This window comes from Arvicola amphibius, chromosome 2 (genome assembly GCF_903992535.2).
Source record: "Arvicola amphibius chromosome 2, mArvAmp1.2, whole genome shotgun sequence".
Taxonomy (NCBI): domain Eukaryota; kingdom Metazoa; phylum Chordata; class Mammalia; order Rodentia; family Cricetidae; genus Arvicola; species Arvicola amphibius.
The window spans coordinates 23963978-23982777 of NC_052048.2; the positions used below are offsets into that span (position 1 = coordinate 23963978).

Below are 18800 nucleotides of genomic sequence, written 5' to 3' on the forward strand. Positions count from 1 at the left end.
CGTTGCTGGCCCTTTCCTAAGGGCCCCGTGTGAGCATCCACATCGGACCTGACTGGCTCATGCGCTGATGGACACAAGCAGCACAGCAGCCTGGGCAGTTCTGTAACTGATGTGACTGCCGCGTGTTGGCCTGGAAGGTTTTATTGGTTTTTGTTGTTTTGTTTGTTTTTGTGATAAAGTACTGAGAAAACCAATTCGAAAGAGAAGGCTTAATTTTGGCTCCAGTTGAAGGGCACAGCCCATTAAGGAAGAGAAGTCTGGGGCCAGAGCTTGGGGAGTCAACCTTTTCGCCTCACAGATACAGCTATTCCCTGCTGTCTCCAGGATCGACATTCCAGGAACTCCTTGGAATTGTCCAGAAGCTCTTGCCCCCATCCCTACTTCTGCAGATGCCAAAATTCAAGGATGCCTTAAATACAATGATATTAAATGTACATATAACCCACACTTAATCCTAATTTGATATAAATGCAGTATAAGTAGCTATACAGTATTGTTGAGGGGATAATGCCCAGCAAAAATCCTACTTATCATGTTCATTCAGCGCAGCCACCTGAGAGACCTAACTACCCATTGCACATGAACCTGCTTCTCAGGCCATGTGGAGTCCCTTGGTATTTGATTGACAGGATGCTTTTGTAAAGGTCAGAGCTGCCTGGCTCCTGCCGCTGGTCTCTTCTCATTTAGTTTCTCCCATGACTGACGTGGCTAGGGTCAGAGCAAGAAGGGGGACAATGGAAGTCCCCTAAACACTGCCACCAAAAGCAAGCGCCCCCGGAAGTAGTCAGCTCCTAGTAGCCAAATGTGAGCTATTCAGGCTTCACAGCCCCATCATCCCAGCCAACCTAGCCAACTGTAGCTGTCTTTCCATTACGTACAAGGCTGCTAATGACATACATAGCATCCCCTCCAGCCATTTAGCACCGGAGATCAACAAAAATAGTAGCAGGTGCATGCCTGGAACCCCAGCACTTGGAAGGCAGAACAGGTTTAAGACCAGCCTGGTCGACATAGCAAGTTCCTCAAAAATCAGGCTGCACAGTGGGAAACGTGTCTCACAACCAGACAAGAGCTGGTAGTGCACACCCTTAGTCCCAGCCACAGAGGCAGAGGTCAGCCAAAACGACATAGTGAGACCCTGTCTCAAAAAAAAATAACAAAAAGGCGGAAATTTTTACTAAATAAAAAAATAAATTAAATTAAATAAATAACAAAAACAAGCTGGAAGGTGGTGGCACACGCCTTGAATCCCAGCGCTTGGGAGGCAGAGGCAGGCAGATCTCTGTGAGTTCCCAGACAGCCTGATCTACACAGAGAAACCCTGACTCCGGGGGAAAGAAGCAAGAAAACTAAACAGACAAAAAGATGGCCGCTGGCTCACACCCCTGATCAAGTGTCCAAATACTGGACACTTTGTGCCTTTGTCCCTTGGTCTACCTGTCATCTCCTTTCTTGAGCCTTCCTCCTCCCTGGTGACTTTCAACAGAAACACCTGTGGCCTGACGGCTTTTCCCGAGTCTCTGCAGCCATCTACATTCGCTTCTTCACTGCTAGGCAGCCCCGTGGTGTGGACAGCCCGGCCGTGTCACACTTGGTTTGTGCAGCACTGTGGTGTGGACAGGCCAGCAGCGTCACACTTGGTTTGTGCAGCCCCGTGGTGTGGACAGCCCGGCCGTGTCACACTTGGTTTGTGCAGCACCGTGGTGTGGACAGGCCAGCAGCGTCACACTGCTGGACAATGTGATGACCCACAGGTAGAACCAACTTCTGCCCTCAGCCGTGGCCCAAATGAGACCTGAGATTTTCCTTTCCTGCCAAGTTTGAGTTTTCTAACCCATATTTCATCCTCCCACCTGTGCCCACAGACTGGGGAAGCAGGGCTTTGAAAGCCCTAAACCAGGGCTTCTTACATTTTTTTCCACCCCTTTACACCACAGAAAAAAAAATTCATGGCCTAAGGCAGATAGGTATATCAAATAGGTATGCAGATCATTTCTGATAATAAACCAGAGTCTAGCTCAGAACCCAGCCCTTCTGCCCCAGCCCCGATCCTGGCACTACTTGTGTTCAGGAGTACTCTTTTGGAGGAGATGAGCCAGCCGGACCCAGCATGACTCACCCTCCTTCTGCATGAAACTGTGCTCCATTTGGATCAGTCCTAAAGACTCCCATGAGGCTTGCTAAGGAGAAAAGCCTGACCCATGTCTTTGAACACATAGATCTCGGGTTCATGTTAACTCTGTAATTCCTGTGCCATCAAGCCTGTTGTCCAGGCAGGGACTCTCGGCCTCAGAGCCTTCTTAATAGTGTTCAGCAATGTCTTCTCTAAGAGGGGGACTGAGCAGCGTGGGAAGGTGCCAACTGATCATCCACAGGACAGAGGGTCCTGGGTCATGCGACCTTGCACTGAGAAGGTTGAAGTGGTTCTCTAAAGTCCATTGGATGCCTCCTCCTTCAGGAATACATGCTCCAATGTAAGCCCCTTTATTCTCTGGCCAAACTGGCAAGGCACAGGCAGGCCGCAAGCGCCATCCCTGTATGCAGGTTGGGAAGGCTGAAACAGTAGAACGCTAAGCCAGGAAAGACAGCCCACACTGTGAGAACTCAGTGCGTGATGGAACTGAATTGGCCTACACCTCCGTGGGTACAGGTGAGGTGGTTTCTATAGACTGACGTCCTGAGTGTCCCTTCCCGTTGTCACCGTGTGCACTCAGCACTCAATGTATTCAATCCAATGCTACATCATGGATAAAGTCAGAGAGAAAGGAAAGGAAAGGATTCTGTCTACTCAGACCCTCACAGCTCCTAGGGCAGAAAATCAAGGTGGTGGCATTGGTGGCATAAGTACCTCTGTTAGGCCAGGTAGACAAGCAACCTCCCGTCTGCCTCCAGTACCCAGGTGGCTGCTACACTGGAGGGCTGTGCGTCACTCCCCCAGCAAGCCCTGGTACCAGTGATGAGAGGTCAGTTGGCGCTGGGCGGGGGGGGGGTGAAGAGGCTTGGCAGAAGGCCTCCCCAACAGCATCTGTTTCCACCGTGCCAGGAGAGGGGTTAGCTGCTGGCTAAAGGGATGACGTGGGTATGTGAGGAGAGGTTATGATACGTCACATGCTGAGCACGTCACAGCGGGCCCCCAGCCCCCGGGAGTGCATGTGGAGTTAAACAATCGTGCTTGACATGTGTGTCTACCTGGTCTTTGAGGAGGCTGAGGCAGAGCGATAGCTTGAGCCCAGACGTTTAAGATCTGCTTAGGCAACACAGAATGGCAAGTTAAAGATGCCATTAAACATCCTAGTAAGCACTCTATATACTGACCCACCCTGCTCAGCAATTCCTCCCCCTGCCTGGAGCTCATCCCTCACTTTGTGATGATGGCTTTCTTTTCCTTTATCACTTCTATGACATCCATTTTATATGTGCGCAGCTTAAACAGCACACTGGTGTTTAACTCTATAGATGCTAGTTTATGAGGTCAGCGGCTCCTGCCTTTGTTAAGCATTGTAAGATACACTTGTAGTAGCTTGTAGACACCATGATGCTTTTCAGCGCTGTATAGTACTCGCCTACTGACCTACTGTGTTTTTTGGGGGTTTGGTTTGGTTTTTGTTTTTTTGGAGGGGTAGAGGGCTCAAGACAAGGGTTTCTCTTTGTAGCCCCGGCTGTCCTGGAACTCATTGTGTGGACCAGGCTGGCCTCCAACTCAGAGATCCGCCTGCCTCTGCCTCTCTTTAGTGATGGGATTAAAGGTGTGCACCGCCGCCCCCAGTAGGGAATTGCTAATCCAAGTTTACTGATAATTTTGGCACACGGTCGATCACACACTTCCCTTGCTTTCTGCTACTGCCAGATGCACTTGGAAGGCAGAAAGAAAGGATGCCACCGAAGCCCTTTGCGCGTCTCTTCTGCATTTGTTGACTGTGATATCCCAGTCGGTACTAACGCCAACGAATTGTTGTATGTCTTGCAGCTGGCCGGAATTGCGGTGCTTGCCATTGGACTATGGCTCCGATTCGACTCTCAAACCAAGAGCATCTTTGAGCAAGAATCTAATCATTCCAGTTTCTACACAGGTGAGGGGGGAGCTGACACTTCTGCTCTGGAGCCTCCAGATCAGCTGACCTGGGTACTTGGGCCTGGGAGAGGCTGGCTGCATGAACCAGTCCTGTCCCTTTCAAATGAGGTGGCTTTGTGAGTCTGTCTAGCTGTGTCCTTGAGTTGGCATCTGACTGATGTGGCTTCTTTACTTGCCAGCTGAGTTTGTCATCTTGACCATCCTCTGATGTCAAGTTGGGTCTGGCAAGGCTGCTGTCATTCCCGAGGGTTTAGAAGCCTTGGTTCACACACAGTGTGTCTCCAAATTAAATCATAATCTTAAGTCCCGTGTGGATCTGCAGAGCCCGGGAGAGAAGCGGCTCCCCTCCTTGTCTCAGACCAGCTTCCAGGGTAGATAGTCAAAATTAAGGTTAATGGGGGTAGGGACTGGAAGACTCTGGTGGAGGAGCTTGCATGTGACCCTAAGAAGGGGGTCAAAAGAGCAGCGAGGTAAGGGACCAAGTGCCAGAAGATAAGGAGATGAGGAAGGCGACAGAGAGAATCTGGAATATGAGAGAGAGAATCTGGAAGTGGGAGAAGAGAAAAAGGAAGCCAATGGAGAGACTCCAGAGGCCATCCATACTTTGAGAACTGTTTTTGCCTTAGGGTAGGCGTTCCTCTTTCTATATGACTGGGATCACCCGAGCTTGAACCAGCTTAGTAGCTTTCTTTACACAGGTTTCGTGAGCCTTCCTGCCTCCCTTCAGCCCCTTCCTCTGCCCCATAAGAAGCAATGCCAGTGAGGACGGTCTCATACAGCTACCAGCTTGAGGAAGCTCGGTCTTCGGTTCTACTCTGCCTGGCTTGGAAGTAGGAAGCCCCCTATTTTTAGAGTGATCCTGTCATGCCATCAGACCCAAATGAGTTGGCACTTCCTTTCTGCCCACCAAAGTTATTTTTACAAAAAAACAAGAGAGTGGTCAGACACAGTTATCATCTCTCAGGCTGCGGGGACCAGGGGCCGCGGCCCTGCTGCCCTTGCCCTACTCAGGGGCTCTGATCATTCTCCCCTTGCCCTCCTCTAGGGCTCCAGTCAGCCTCTCCCTGGGGTTAGATATGGCCAGGTCGGGGAGCGGGAAGGTCTCTAAGTCACAGAGCACCTGAGCCCTCTGTTGAGGTCTCCTAGTGGCCTGCCTTTTTATCACTGTTCCTTGGCAGTGGGTGGGGAAGGGCTGGGTATATTGCCCTATTGTTAAAAAGAAAGTTAGCTAAGGAGAGAAAGCTCCTGGTTTATGGTTGGCCTTTTGTTTTGATTTTTTTTATCAAGCAGAGTTTTTAGGGAGCGGGTTTCCATAGTGCCCTGACTTGTTTTAGCAACAGAGCTTTGATTCTGCAGCAGAAATGCCACAGCGAGAGCAGGAGGGGGTGGGGTGAGGAGGGCACATTTAAGAGGAGCAGGGAGCGGGGACCTTTCCTGCTTCAGGCCCTAGCACACAAGGGAGCAGTGAGCTCACTCTCCAGGGGCATCAGGTCCACCAGCAGGAATGGATACCTTTTCAGCCTACCTTTTCATCCTGTTAGGAGAAAGGGCCCCACAGTCCCCGTGTATCTTTTAAAGTCCTGAGTCCTCAGGCCTCCTGTCCTTTTGACAGCTCCTGGTCACCTAGTCATTCTTTCCATTATCCGGGACTCGGGCTAATTCTGCATATTTTTAGATGTGGGAAGAAAGTTTCTCGCTGGTGACTGAGTGACCAGGGAGGAAACCGCTCCCAAGTCTGAGCCCTTCCTAGTGTACTTCCCTGGCTCTATCCCTGAAATGCTACAAGAAACAGCCACCAATCTAAGTTCTTGTTTCTAGAACATAAACCCCAGCTCCTCCTGGAATTCTCTGTGCTAGTTTATGGGGGGAGCTCCCCTTGTAAGAAGTGACCATTGCACCCCTTTGTCGGGGACCACTTGGTTCCCCATGTTTTAGTGTCTTTGACAGTAGCCCCTTGTCCTGGAAGCAGAATGAAGTATTCAAAGCTTAACTCTTAGAAGGCTTGGTGGCACAGGCCCGTAATACCTGCTACTCTCTAAGAGACTGAGGCAGGGCAGGCCCTGCCTGCACCAACATTACATTTTGGGGAAACTGAAATTGTTGTCCCTGGGCAGAGGGCCAAGGGGGCTTTGTCCTCTGTGTCCCCTTTCCCCACTGGACTATGAGACAAGGCTTTTGTGTGAACCACGGCCCTTCCGGCATAGGACCTAGGAGTGCCAGCTATACCCAGGCTGATACCCGACATCACGTGGTGGCCAGCCCTTGCACGTGGCCACCCTCAGGCCAGCCTAAGTATGCAACTGACTTTTCAGGAAACCTTCTCGGGTTTCCTGGGGTGAGACCACAGCTTGCACAGTCCAGAAAGCGTGTGCGATGAAGCAGAGAAGCGAGACTTCAGAGCGACCGGTGGCTTACATGAGCCTCCTCTCCAGCTCGGTCTGCAGTAGATTCATCCTGTCCCCAGGACGCTGTCCCAGGCTTACAAACAGGCCAGAGAACTACATTTTTCTGGTCCACAGCCACAGCTCTTAACTGGTGTCCTAAAATCACGATCAGAGCAAAGGAATTATTTAGGAATTTGGGCCGTGAGTTCCACCCCTCCTTGGAACCTTCTGGATGTAAATATTCCCAGTGAGCTGGCCTCCCTGCTCTGTCTGGCCTGTGATTGCTCACTGGCTCATTTTCCTCCACCTGAAGCCAGCATGGCGCGCACACCCGCACCTCTCTGAGTTACCATGTGCTGCAGATGAAGCTCTTCTGAATGAACAGAGCCAACCATGGGAGGCGGGGAAAGCAAGAATGTGCAGGGGGTGAGAGAGGGGGTAGAGCGGGGGCCAGTATTTTGGGGATGAATGTAAGCAAATGAAGATGAGCCTGAAAGATCAGCTTCTCTTCCACACAAGTGCTCCAAGGGAAATGCTTATGAGGTCAAGTTGGGGCCTTGAGGGGAGCCCAGAGCCCAATTCACAGATGGGACAGAAAACCCTGATTCCTGTCTAAAGGACACCCTGACATACACTACCGCCATGCCAGTCCTTCCTCTACCCTATTTACATAGACCCATAATGTCAGCCCAAGAAGGAAAAAAAAAGTACAATAAACAGCCCTTAAGCAATTTAGCATGGAGGTCCTCTGACAAATAAATTTTTCCATGAGTCAGACAGAAAGCTAACATTCGCTTGTTTTATAAAAGGGAACACTTTGTCATTATCACTGCCAGCCCTTGCTAACAAGTGTGGGAGATGGGGGATGGGGCTGGGAGCAACTTTCCCAAAAGGAAGCAGTGGACAGTTCATTTTAAAAAGCCAAGCCTGGAGTGCCGAGGTGAGCTCTAGCCTCGCCTTCAGGAAGCCCCGCAAGGTCTGAGCTCCAGCCCTGCAGGACGAAAATGGTGAGTGGACACCATCCAAGGCTCACACTGGGTCTGTGACTCACGAGGATTGGGAGACCTACTTCCAGATGAGCCACTCCGTGGTGTGGCTGTGTCTTCTCCTGACTAGAGGATCCTAGCAGCCCATCCAGAGCTGCAGCTGTCTGAGCAAGATTTAAAGCCAGCAGACCCTTCAGTTTAAAATCTTTCTGGAGTGGATCTGTCATATGAACCGAGAGGCCTGTGAGGGGAGCATTCTCTCTCTGAAGGAGAGAACCTCTTACCACCACTTAATGCTACCACAGCTGCCCTGGCTTTGCCAGGGTGTCCAAGCTCCCATACTAGGGTGTGGACCCCGAATAACGCACCGGTTTGTTTCCAGTTGATTCTATTTCGTGCGCTTGTAAATCCTTTTGATCTCTTAATGCCACCTCCCATTTATTCAGTCCATACTCTGCAGCCCAAAGGAGTGACCTCATCCTTCGTTGTCTTGCCCTGATGTGACAGTCAGAAATCGGGATTGTACTACTGTCTCACTTGGTGGTGTCCCCTTGGCAGCTGGTGCCTCTCCCCAAAAGCCATGCACATGGGACTGCACTGCCTCCCAAGTTCAGGCCCCACTGCATTTGACTGGCTAGGAACAGGACTTGAGGATAAGCTGCATCTGTCCCTTTGCCCAGTCTAGGCCAGGCATGCACAGAAACAATACCCATATTCATACAGCATGGGGTTCGCCAGTAACCCCACGTGACTTCACATCACGGCAGATGGGAGGAGGCAGGAGAGGCACAAATGCCCACTGTGTGTGTGCTCTGCTCTGTGCCTGTGAGCATCAGCTGCAGGCTAGTCCCAGGTCTCCCGCCTGCAAAGCCTATCCCTACACTGGGTGCTGCAGATGGGGGACAGTGAAGTCACTCAGGCACCTGCCAAAAGTTCTCGTCATGTAGCGTGTGCTATGTAGTGTGAGAAAGCATCCTATTCCCTCCACACACACACCTCTCGTTTTTAGCCCCTATTTGGAGAAGTCTCTGGAGTCCCTGTGGCAAAATAGGGAGAATATCAAGTACATAGAAATTAGCACATGTTTTTTGCGATGGTTACCAAGTCCTTACATTTTTGAGATTAATAACCACTGGCCCTTGGCTGTACACAAGTGGATTACATACTCATAACGGTTCCAGGAGATTACACTGTTGCCATGTCTTTTTTGTGGAACCCAGTGCCTCACACACAGTAAGTGTACACCCACCCCAAGTCCCAATCACCATGTTGCTTTTAAATTCGTGTGTGCACATGTGGAAGCCAAAAGAGAATATCGGGTGTGTTCCTCTATCTTCTCCAGGTCACTGCCTTGACACAGGGTCTCACTGAACCTGAAGATCTTTTTCCCAGCCCCAATCACCCCACATTTTACAGATAAAACAAGCTGGGTATGGTCATGTATCTCTTTTTTTGGCACATGGTCCCTACATAGCCCTGACTGTCCTGGAACTCAGTGTGTAGACCAAACTGAACTGGAATGCACGGAGATCTCCTCTGCTTCCATGTCCTGGTATTAAAGGTGTGTTAACCGAGCAGAGTTGTGCACCTTTAGTCTCAGCACTCCAGAGACAGAGGCAGGTGGATTTCTGTGAGTTCCAGGCCAATCTGATCTACAGAGAGAGTTCCAGAACAGTGAGAGTCACATATGAAGATCCTGTCTCAAAAAAAAAACCCACCCCTCTTCCCCAAAGAAGAATAGAGATGTGCCAGCACACCTGACTGGTAATGCACACCTTTAAACCCAACACTTCGGAGGCAGCAGCAGGTGGATCTCCATGAGTTCAAGACAGCCTGTTTCTACATAAAATTCCAGGCCAACCAGAACTACATGAAGAGACTGTCTCAAATAAAAAAAAATTATATACACACACAAATCATTTTTTCTTAAATAAATTCCTCTGAGATTACAGAACTGGCCTTCAAAATCGAGCATTGTGGGCTTTAGAGCTGAGACTCTGGACACGTCACAGTAGCCCTCCCAAGGTTGGCTAAACGTAGGCAGCAGGATGGGAGGTACTGGAGCAGAAGGAGTGGCCCAGTGGGTTACGAGTGCATTCTGCTCTTACAGAGGACTCGAGATCAATTCCCTGAACCTATGTTGGGTGGCTCACAACTGCCTGTAACTCTAGCTCCCGGGACTGCAGCACCCACTTCTAGTCTCTTAGGGCAACTGCATTAATAAGCACATACACATAATTTTTAAAGATATTTTTAAATTATATATATAATGGGAGGCACTACGGCCTCTCCTGGGTTTCCTAGAGGACTTGGGACAGACTGAAGGGGGTTTCACTCGGGAGTGTCGCTGTACGATGAACTCTATGGGCACAGCCACGGTGACCTGGAATAAATGTAGCCAGGGCTGCTCCACTGTGGTTCCAGATGCAGGGATTTGCATTCTCTAGGCCTGGGCAAGAGTTAAAGGCTCTTCGTCCTCTCCCACCTCTTCTCCCCGTTAGCCACTCCCATTGAAGATGTAGGCATGGCATCACTCACTGGCCCCACAGTGAAGCTCATTCCACCTGTGACATTTCTTCAGGGGCTAAAGGGACATCTTGGCATTTAAGATTGGTGTGCGTGTGTAGGAATCAGATCCTGGTGGCTGAAGTTACAAGCATTTGTGAACTGCCCACCGTGAGTTCTGGGATCTGTCTCTGGTCCTTAAGCAACAAGTACTCTAATCCACTGAGCCATCTCTCCAGCCCAGAAACCCATCTGAGCTAAAGGTCACACGGCAGTTAGCAGCAGTGCTGGGGCTAAGACAAGAATCTTCTGATTTGATACTTCTGTCCTTTGCACTAGAACAAGAAGCAGTGTTTCCAGCATAGACTTGGTTGTTACATGCCTGGCAACATGCAGGAGGAATTTCCAAAGACAATCATGTTCTCAAGTCCCAGGCCGTTAACCCTACTTTAAGAGGTCTGAGTTAATTAGCTCAAGTGGGAAGCTAATGGAAGGAACAGAGCGGACTGGAACCAGGGCTGTGTCTGTCCTAAGTAGAATCCGAGGGTTCCTGTCCTTGGGCTCCTTTTAGGAAAACACAGGATAAGGTAGAGAGTATAGACATGCTGGAGCAGAGTTCTGGGGAAGAGAGAGGGGAGACCAGGAATGGAGGGGGTGCTGATTGGTTTAGAACGGGGATTCTTTCCCTGGAGTGGGGGCAATAAACATGGAGGCACGGAGGCTGGCTGAGGAAGGGGCCTGGGCCTCCAAACTAACCTTTCCGAACTTGTGTCCTTTCCTTCCTTCTCCCCTCAGGAGTGTACATCCTGATTGGAGCTGGGGCTCTCATGATGCTGGTGGGTTTCCTGGGCTGCTGCGGAGCTGTGCAAGAATCCCAGTGCATGCTGGGATTGGTGAGTGCTCCCAGTAGCGAGCCCATCTTACCTTGCTCTTATTCCTTTCCCCAAATGTCAGACCCAATATACAGGACAGGTAGAATGGGTGGAGTAACGAAGGCACCCAGACGGCTGGGCTCTGCTCAGCGTCCCCACTGTCCTCACTTCAGGCCCCGCCACATCTGCTGACTCCCGCCACCATCTTGCCATGGCAGTGGTGTCTTACTGCTGCCCGACTCCAAACTAACACCCTTCACATACCAGTTTAGAGCAGACTGAGCCCACATTTTCCCCCAGAATGCCATGGGACTCTCTGCTTTCCCTGTCACCCCCTTCCTGCCTGTTCATTTGTGCACCTATGTGCTGCCTGTCCTCCACCCCTTTGGTGTTGCTGACCAACTTCCTGCAGCCCATCTCATTGCTTCCCTGGTGTCTTCTAGTTCTTCGGATTCCTCCTGGTGATATTCGCCATTGAGATCGCTGCAGCCGTCTGGGGCTATACCCACAAGGATGAGGTAGGAGTTTCCCAAAATAACTCTTGGGTCCTGCAGTGATTTGAGTTTCTGAACTGGGAAGAGGGTTGATGAAGATTGAAGGGCCCAGGCTAGTCACTTGCTTGGCTTTCCACAGAATCTACCTCTTTATCCAGTTTGTTTCCACATGGGAGCGGAACATTGCACTCCTCAGGGCTGCGACTGTGGAGTTTAGTCTGCCCTGTGGGGCGAGCACATAGCAAACACTCCAGAACTATTTATTTTGGAAGCCATTTGTGTACGTGTGCCCGTCTGTATATCTGCCGGTCAAAGCTAAGCGGCTCTTCCCCCAACCCCTAGAAAGGTTCCTCAGAACAACATAGCTTTCTGTAATCAGGACTCCCTTGTTCTAACCTGTAACTACATACCACAAGTGCCACACCATACGCTACGCAAGGTCCCCACATATCTGAGTTCCGGGTCCCCACTTTCAGGAATTTTGCCATCTAATGTGGAAGAAAGAGGTTTGACAAGCATGCACGCAAGTTATTCATAACCACAAGTACCTTGAGATTTAAAGGGTGAGGTCGGACGGGGCATCTCTCTTGGCTTGTAGAGAAGGGAGTATGGACCCTGCCTGAGATAGGGGGTCTGGAGTATGGGCCCTGCATGAGATAGGGGTCTGGAGTATGGACCCTGCATGAGATAGGGGTCTGGAGTATGGACCCTGCATGAGATAGGGGGTCTTGGGTAGTGGGAGCACTGGAGAACTGCTGGGCCAAGGAAGGGACTGAGCATGTCTGAGCTCGAGTTCCTATGGTGAACTCTGAGGAGTTGTAGATCAGGCTGGGACACACTAATGCAGCTTTTGAGGGTGGGGCACCTTACACTCTTCAGTGAGAGAGGAAAAGAACAGGGACACTTAAGGCAGGATCGCTGTTTTCAAGAAACTATCGAACTGATGAAAGAATTTAAGAAGAGATCAGGGCTGGGGATCCCAAGTACCATACCATCACCACAAAAGAAACTTAGCCAGGGAAGATGGCAAGCTCCTGTCATCCGGGTACTCGGGAGGCCGAAGCAGGAACGGTGCTGAGAAGGATACTGGTGGCAGGTGGCCAAATACTTGAAGAGCATCTGTGAGGAACTTTTCTAGAAACCCATCTCTGCTACTGATCCGTTTGTGCCTCCTAGGTGATTAAGGAAGTCCAGGAATTTTACAAGGACACTTACCAAAAGCTGAAGAGCAAGGATGAGCCCCAGCGGGAGACACTCAAAGCCATCCACATGGCGGTAGGTCACCTCTGCCATGGGAACCACCAATCCCCCTGCTACATCCCTACAGAGCCACGCCCTGGTATTTCTACAGCAGCCTGGCAGACCTCTTTTAATTATTATCTTTTTTCCTCATTCCCACCCTTGCCTTCTTTCTACAGTTGAACTGCTGTGGCCTAGCAGGAGGTGTGGAACAGTTTATCTCGGACATCTGCCCCAAAAAGCAACTTCTTGAGAGCTTCCAGGTTAAGGTAAAGTTAGAGCAAACCTCTGGCACCCTCCCCGCTGTTGTTGCAAACCCCTACAGGGCAAGGGTGAATTTAGCAGCGTTCTTCCCCAGGGCCTCTTTCCTTAAAGGGCAGCAAGACAAAGGCCAGGTCCTAGACAAGGTCCTTTAGTCTGCCGCCCCAAGTCCCAAGCTCTAAAGCGAGCCTACTCTGTGGAGGGAAACAGGTCCCCGTTGGTCAGTTTTCCTTATTCCAGGAGAAGAAGAATAAAACTGATTCTCCAGCCATGTGGGAATAGACCCCAAAGGGGACTCTCTTAGTGGCAGAATATTTGCCTGGTGGGTGAAACTCCAGGTTTCTTCTCCAGTACTGCTAAAAAGAGTGAAAAGATGAGGGGTAGGAGGTTGTCTAGATAGTTCACTTGGTGGTAAGAGCACTTGTTGCTCTTCCAGAGGACCCGAGTTCAATTCGCGGCCTTGTGTCTCAGAACCATCTGTAACTCCAGTCCTAGGGGCTCCCATGGCCACTTCTGAGCTCCACAGACCCAGGGGGCAAACGTGGTGCATACATACATGCAGACAAAACACTCCACATAAAACATAAATGAGAAGAAGGCACAAGACCTCAAGTCCCCTCGCCCTGCTCTGAAGTCGAGGTTTGAGGTACCCACAGCTCCCATATCTCACTTCCTCCCTCCGCCCATCCAGGCCAGCCCTTATACCCAAAGACACCAATCACAGTTGGCGCTCTGGCCTCCAGGCCTCCCAGCGTGAGTCAGGAGTCAGCGAGCCAGCAAAGAAGGGGTACACACCCAATGTCAAAACTGTTTTTGATCCTTGTCTTGTTTGCCTCCCTAAGTCCTGCCCAGAAGCCATCAATGATGTCTTCAACAGCAAGTTCCACATCATTGGAGCAGTGGGCATTGGCATCGCCGTGGTGATGGTAAGTAGCCGGTGGTCCAGGGAAGAAGCATTTCCTAAGCTCTGCCCAGGCATTGTTGGAAGTGCTAGAGAGTCAACAGCCAACACAGCCCTGGCTGGCCTGGCTAGGTGCATGCTGTCAGTATTTCCTTTTTTACTGCTAGGAAGCGGGAGCTCTGGGCCTGTTGCTCAGAGGGAGGACACTTGGCTTGGCTAACAGGAGCCAGGCCCTGGGTCTCATTCCCAGCGCTGCAGAAAGAAGAGGTGGGGGGAAATTCTTGTCTGCATGTTGTGTTGACAACACTGAATTCAGCATTTAAAGCTGCGTTTGTAGGTTCTGGCCCTGGATGCTCTCTTAGGAAATGGCTCATGCAGCAAAGCTCAGCAGCTGACTGGCTGTTGGAGTCCAAGTTGGCTGTCTTTCCTGTTATCTGGCCTTCATCTCCCCAGCATCAGTACCCCTCCTGGACCTCATTACCTCAGTCTCAGACTGAGTGGAGCCCTTTCCCAGGCGAACCCCCACTCTTCCTGTCTTTGCAGATCTTCGGCATGATTTTCAGCATGATCCTGTGCTGCGCCATCCGCAGGAGCCGAGAAATGGTCTAGAGTCTGCCCCGACCCCGAGCAGGAGCATCGGCCCCCAGGACTAGCGGGCTGTTTGGATTTTGTTTGCCACTAATATTAGTATTCATTATGCATTTCTAAACAAAAGTTATTCTGTGTTTGTCTTTTTAATGCTTTATTCATTATTGACATTTGTAGTTGAGGGATCTGGGGTTCAGTTTGCTTCAACTTTTTTTTGGTTATTTTTGCTTGTTATGTTAAGCAAAAATCCTGCAATGAAAGGTACTATATTTGCCAGACTCTAGACAGAAGATATTGTACATAAAGAGAATTTTTTTGCCTTTAAATAGATAAAAGTATCTATCAGATTTAATCAGGTTGTAAGTTATATTGAAGACAATTTGATACATAATAAAAGATTATAACAATGTCTAGGACTGCTTGGAGATATCGCTTTCTTTAAATTGGGGTTTTTGTTTGTTTGTTTGTTTGTTTGTTTTTAATTCGTAGTCCTTGGCCGCGCGGTGGTGGCATGTGTGGGAGGCAGAGGCAGGTGGATCTCTGTGAGTTTGAGGCCAACCTGGTCTACAGAGCGAGTTCCAGGACAGCCAAGGCTACACAGAGAAACTCTGTCTTTAAAGATAGATAGATAGATGGATGGATAGATGGAGATAGATAGATAGATAGATAGATAGATAGATAGATAGATAGATAGATATGGAGAGATAGATAGATAGATAGATAGATAGATAGATAGATAGATAGATAGATAGATAGATGATAGATAGGTAGATAGATAGATAGATAGATGATAGATAGGTAGATGGATAGATAGATAGATAGATAGATAGATAGTCACGCCTTCCATGTGCTGAGGCTGCCCTTGTGCTCCACCACACCTGGCCCTTCCAGCTGCCCTTGTATTCTATTGGCACTAAATTAGAAGTAGATTAGAAGGTAGGTCTCCTCACCTACTAGTGAAGAAATTGGGGTGTGATAGATTGAGAGATTTTGATCTGATGTCACATCATTTTAGTTTGAGTCCACACTAGGATGAGTTCCCAGCTCAGCAGTGTGTGGTGTCTTGGGGTCTCATGAGTCTTTGCTGATCTCACCATTTAGCCTTCAGCACCAAACCTTGGTAGTTGGGCATAGCCAGTGCTCAATATTCTTATCCATGAATTGGTTGAATGGCTACATCCATCGGGATTTAGCCAAAGGAACAGAACCACTCTAAGATACATATGTGTGTGACTTCATCGCAGAAATCTGTCCCTGGAGCTAGTCCAGTAGACTGACGGGTAAATGGATGGCAACGGGGAGAACCAGCTGGTACCCAGTGACAGGCAACTGTGGCAGTTCTCACCTCTGACACTGGGGAAGAGTCCTGCCTGGGCTGGGCCCTCGGCAAGAGAGCTGAGCAAGCTGATCACCGGGTCTAGAGCTGATAGATGGTGTGACCAGAGGGTGGGGGCGGAATGTAGGCCCCAAGGAACCAGTTACTTCATTTCTGTCAACCAGAAATACCAGGAGGGGGAATTCCTGGAGGTGTCCTTCAGCATAAACAGATGGAGAGAGAGAGAGAGATTGCAGAATCCCACAGTATAGGCAGTGACCCCCAGCTCAGACCATGTAGAGAGAGCAGCACTGGGAGGGGGGTTGAGGAACAGAGCAGAGTGGGGGGGGTATAGAACAGAAGCATGGGGAACATCTTCATTAACATTCTTTTTTAAGGTTTAAAAAAAAAGTAGTAGCTAGAGAGATAGCTCAGTAGTTAAGAGCACTGGCTGCCTTCAAGAGAACTCAGGTTCAAGTCCCAGCCCCACGTGTCTGTCCACAACCATCTAAACTTCCAGATGATACAACGCCCCTCTTCTGGGCACCAGGCATGCGTGTGGCACACAGGCATACTAGCAAACAAAACGTCAATACACAATTATTAAAATTGTTTCGTATGGGGATGCATACCTGCAGTCTCCGCACTCAGGAAGCTGAGGTAGAATTGATAGTTCCAGACCAGTGTGGGCTATATAGCAAGGCACTGCATCAAAACGAGAGACTCAAACTATTCCTGAATGCTACACATGTTCATATCAGCAGATGACAACATCACAATATTATCTGGCCTGGAAAAGGCAGAGAGTGGTGGCACACTTTGAGCCCAGCAGAGTTTGAGGCCAGCCAGCCAGGGCTACAGAGAGACTCTAACCTCAAAAGAGGGGCTGGGATGTAGGTCAGTTGGTATAGTGCTTGTCTGACATACAGAAGGCTCTGGATTCAATCCCCAGCACCTGCATAAAACCAAGTAGGGTAGACAGCACTTGGGAAGTAGAGGCAGGAAGGGCAGGCACTGAAGGTCATCTTTAGCTACCAATGAGTTTGAGACCAGCCTGGGATGCTTGAGATCGTGTCTCAGAAAGAGAGAGACAGAGAGAGATGCAAGTGTGACCCAGTGCGACCTAGCAAGGTGAACGTACCTTGAAGACACTACAGCAAGTGAAAGAAGCTAGGCAGACGCCAGGGCGAGTATCTATAATTACATGAAGTACCTGAAATAGGTAAAGTCGGAGACAGAAAGTAGGACAGGGAATAACTAGAGGGGTTTTTAATTACTTTTTTTTTACTGCATATGCTTATTTAGCCAGGGAAGTGGGGGTTCATACCACAGCTCATGTATGTGTGGAGGTCAAAGGAAAATGTGAGAGTTCTCTTCCACCATGTGGGCTCCAGGGGTTGAATCCAAGTCCTCAGGCTCAGTCAGTGACTTAAAGCGCCTTTAACCCACTTAGCCATCCATCATTCATCTTGCTGGCCCTGGAGTTACTGTTTAATGAGTCTGGAGATTCTGTTTGGGATAATGAAGTTTGGGGGATGTGTAAAGAAACGGAGGGCTAGTGTGTTGTGTAGTCTAGAATGGTGGAAACAGCATGCTGTATGTTGGGTGTATTTTGCTAGGGAAGCAAAAGGGTGAATCAAGTTAGCTTTCTCAGATCCCACAATCCCACTGTGGCCCTGGACTCCTTCTCCAGGCAACTTGAGAAGACAGCTAGTATGGCACTGATTGTGGAAACAGATCAACCATTAGTTTTGTGCCCCTTACGGAGTGGGTCTGAGGAAAAAGAAGTTGGATGGCAGCCTTGTCCATATAAGGACTTCTCATGGAAGCTGGTCTCTTCGCCCCCTCACTGTGCAGGCCTAAGTGACTGGGGGGTGTTCTCCACCCCACCCACCTTCAGCCTCCATGCTGGCTTCATGAGTCCCGAGCAGATAATGCAATTGTCCCCACTCAAGTCTTGGCCATCAGACCCCTGGAAAACTAATTCAATTTCTTTCCTTTTAAATTGGATTTTCCCAAACCATCTGCTTCCCTTATGGAAATACAGGCAAGGTCAGACCTTCTCTTGCCATAGAACCTCCCCTCTGCAAAGCCCCTGAGCCAGGCTTGCCTTTCTGGCCAAGCAAGACCTTGAGGAGTCCTTCCCCACGGGGGCAGGGTACATTGTTCTAACAACCTGTACCTACCGGGGACAACCGCTAAGACCCACAGGTCTCAGTCTGACTTGAGCTTACGAACTCACCAGACCAAAGCACTCAGGCAAAGCCCGGGAAAGCATCGCTCTGGTGGCAGGAAGAGCGGCCCTGGATGTTGATCCATGTCCAGCTCTGACATGTCACCTGTCTGGAGACACCCAGGACAGTAGCTAGAAGAAGCAGTTATTGGGCTAAGCTGTGACTCGGTGGGAGAGGGCTTGAATAGTATGCGTGAGGCCATGGATTCGATCCCTAGTACTGAGGGAAAAAAAACACACATGAGCATTTCTGTGTATACCATGGGTAGGTGTACGAACTGTGTGTGAACGGTGGCACCATGGCAGCCACCACACATCAAGGCCCAACAGGTGTGATATTCCAGGACTCATACGTCATTGCTGAGCAGGTTACACAGCCCTTGAGGACTCCTGGGAGTGTGGGAGGCAGTGGTTTGCCAGAACTTCTGCAAGGATGAGTCTTGGCCTCTGACATGTGATGGGAAAGCCTATTCTAGTTTTTGTTTCTTGGGTTTTGGGGGTGGTGGTAGTTTTGTGTGTTTGTCTTTTGAGATGGCATCTCAATATCAAGCCCAGTCTGCCCTTGAACTCACAATCCTGTGTCAGCTTCATGTGCTGGATCACAAGCATTGCCCCAGTGCCAGGTGAGGATTTGGCTTTGATGAGGATTGCTGCACATTTTAAGAATATGCTAAGCCAGAGGATCGTGGTACCCACCTCTAATCTCAGCGGTTGAGAGGTTGAGAAGCAGAGGCAGGAAGAGCAAGGAAGTTAGCTTCGGGCTAGGGAGGAAATTAAAGGTAAGCCTGGTTACAGCCCTATTTAAAAAATAAACAACAAAACCAGGTATACCGATGCACGGCTTTAATCCCAGCACTCAGGAGGCAAAGGCAGGTGGAGGATCTCTGAGTTTAAGGGCCAGCTTGGTCTACAGAGCAAGTTCCAAGATATCCAGGATTACCCTGTCTCAA

General features: G+C 49.7%; 1 protein-coding gene across 1 annotated transcript in view; it reads left to right on the plus strand.

Annotated features, from left to right (window-relative positions):
- The window catches only part of Cd9 (CD9 molecule), a 34161-nt gene extending 19446 nt beyond the window's left edge, over positions 1–14715 (plus strand). The window contains exons 2-8 of the mRNA XM_038319926.2: positions 3968–4070; positions 10743–10840; positions 11263–11337; positions 12490–12588; positions 12732–12821; positions 13656–13739; positions 14258–14715. Coding sequence (XP_038175854.1) covers positions 3968–4070; positions 10743–10840; positions 11263–11337; positions 12490–12588; positions 12732–12821; positions 13656–13739; positions 14258–14323 — 615 coding nt within the window. The 3' untranslated portion in view covers positions 14324–14715. The remainder of the gene's footprint in view (positions 1–3967; positions 4071–10742; positions 10841–11262; positions 11338–12489; positions 12589–12731; positions 12822–13655; positions 13740–14257) is intronic.
- Positions 14716–18800: the final 4085 nt, after the last annotated feature.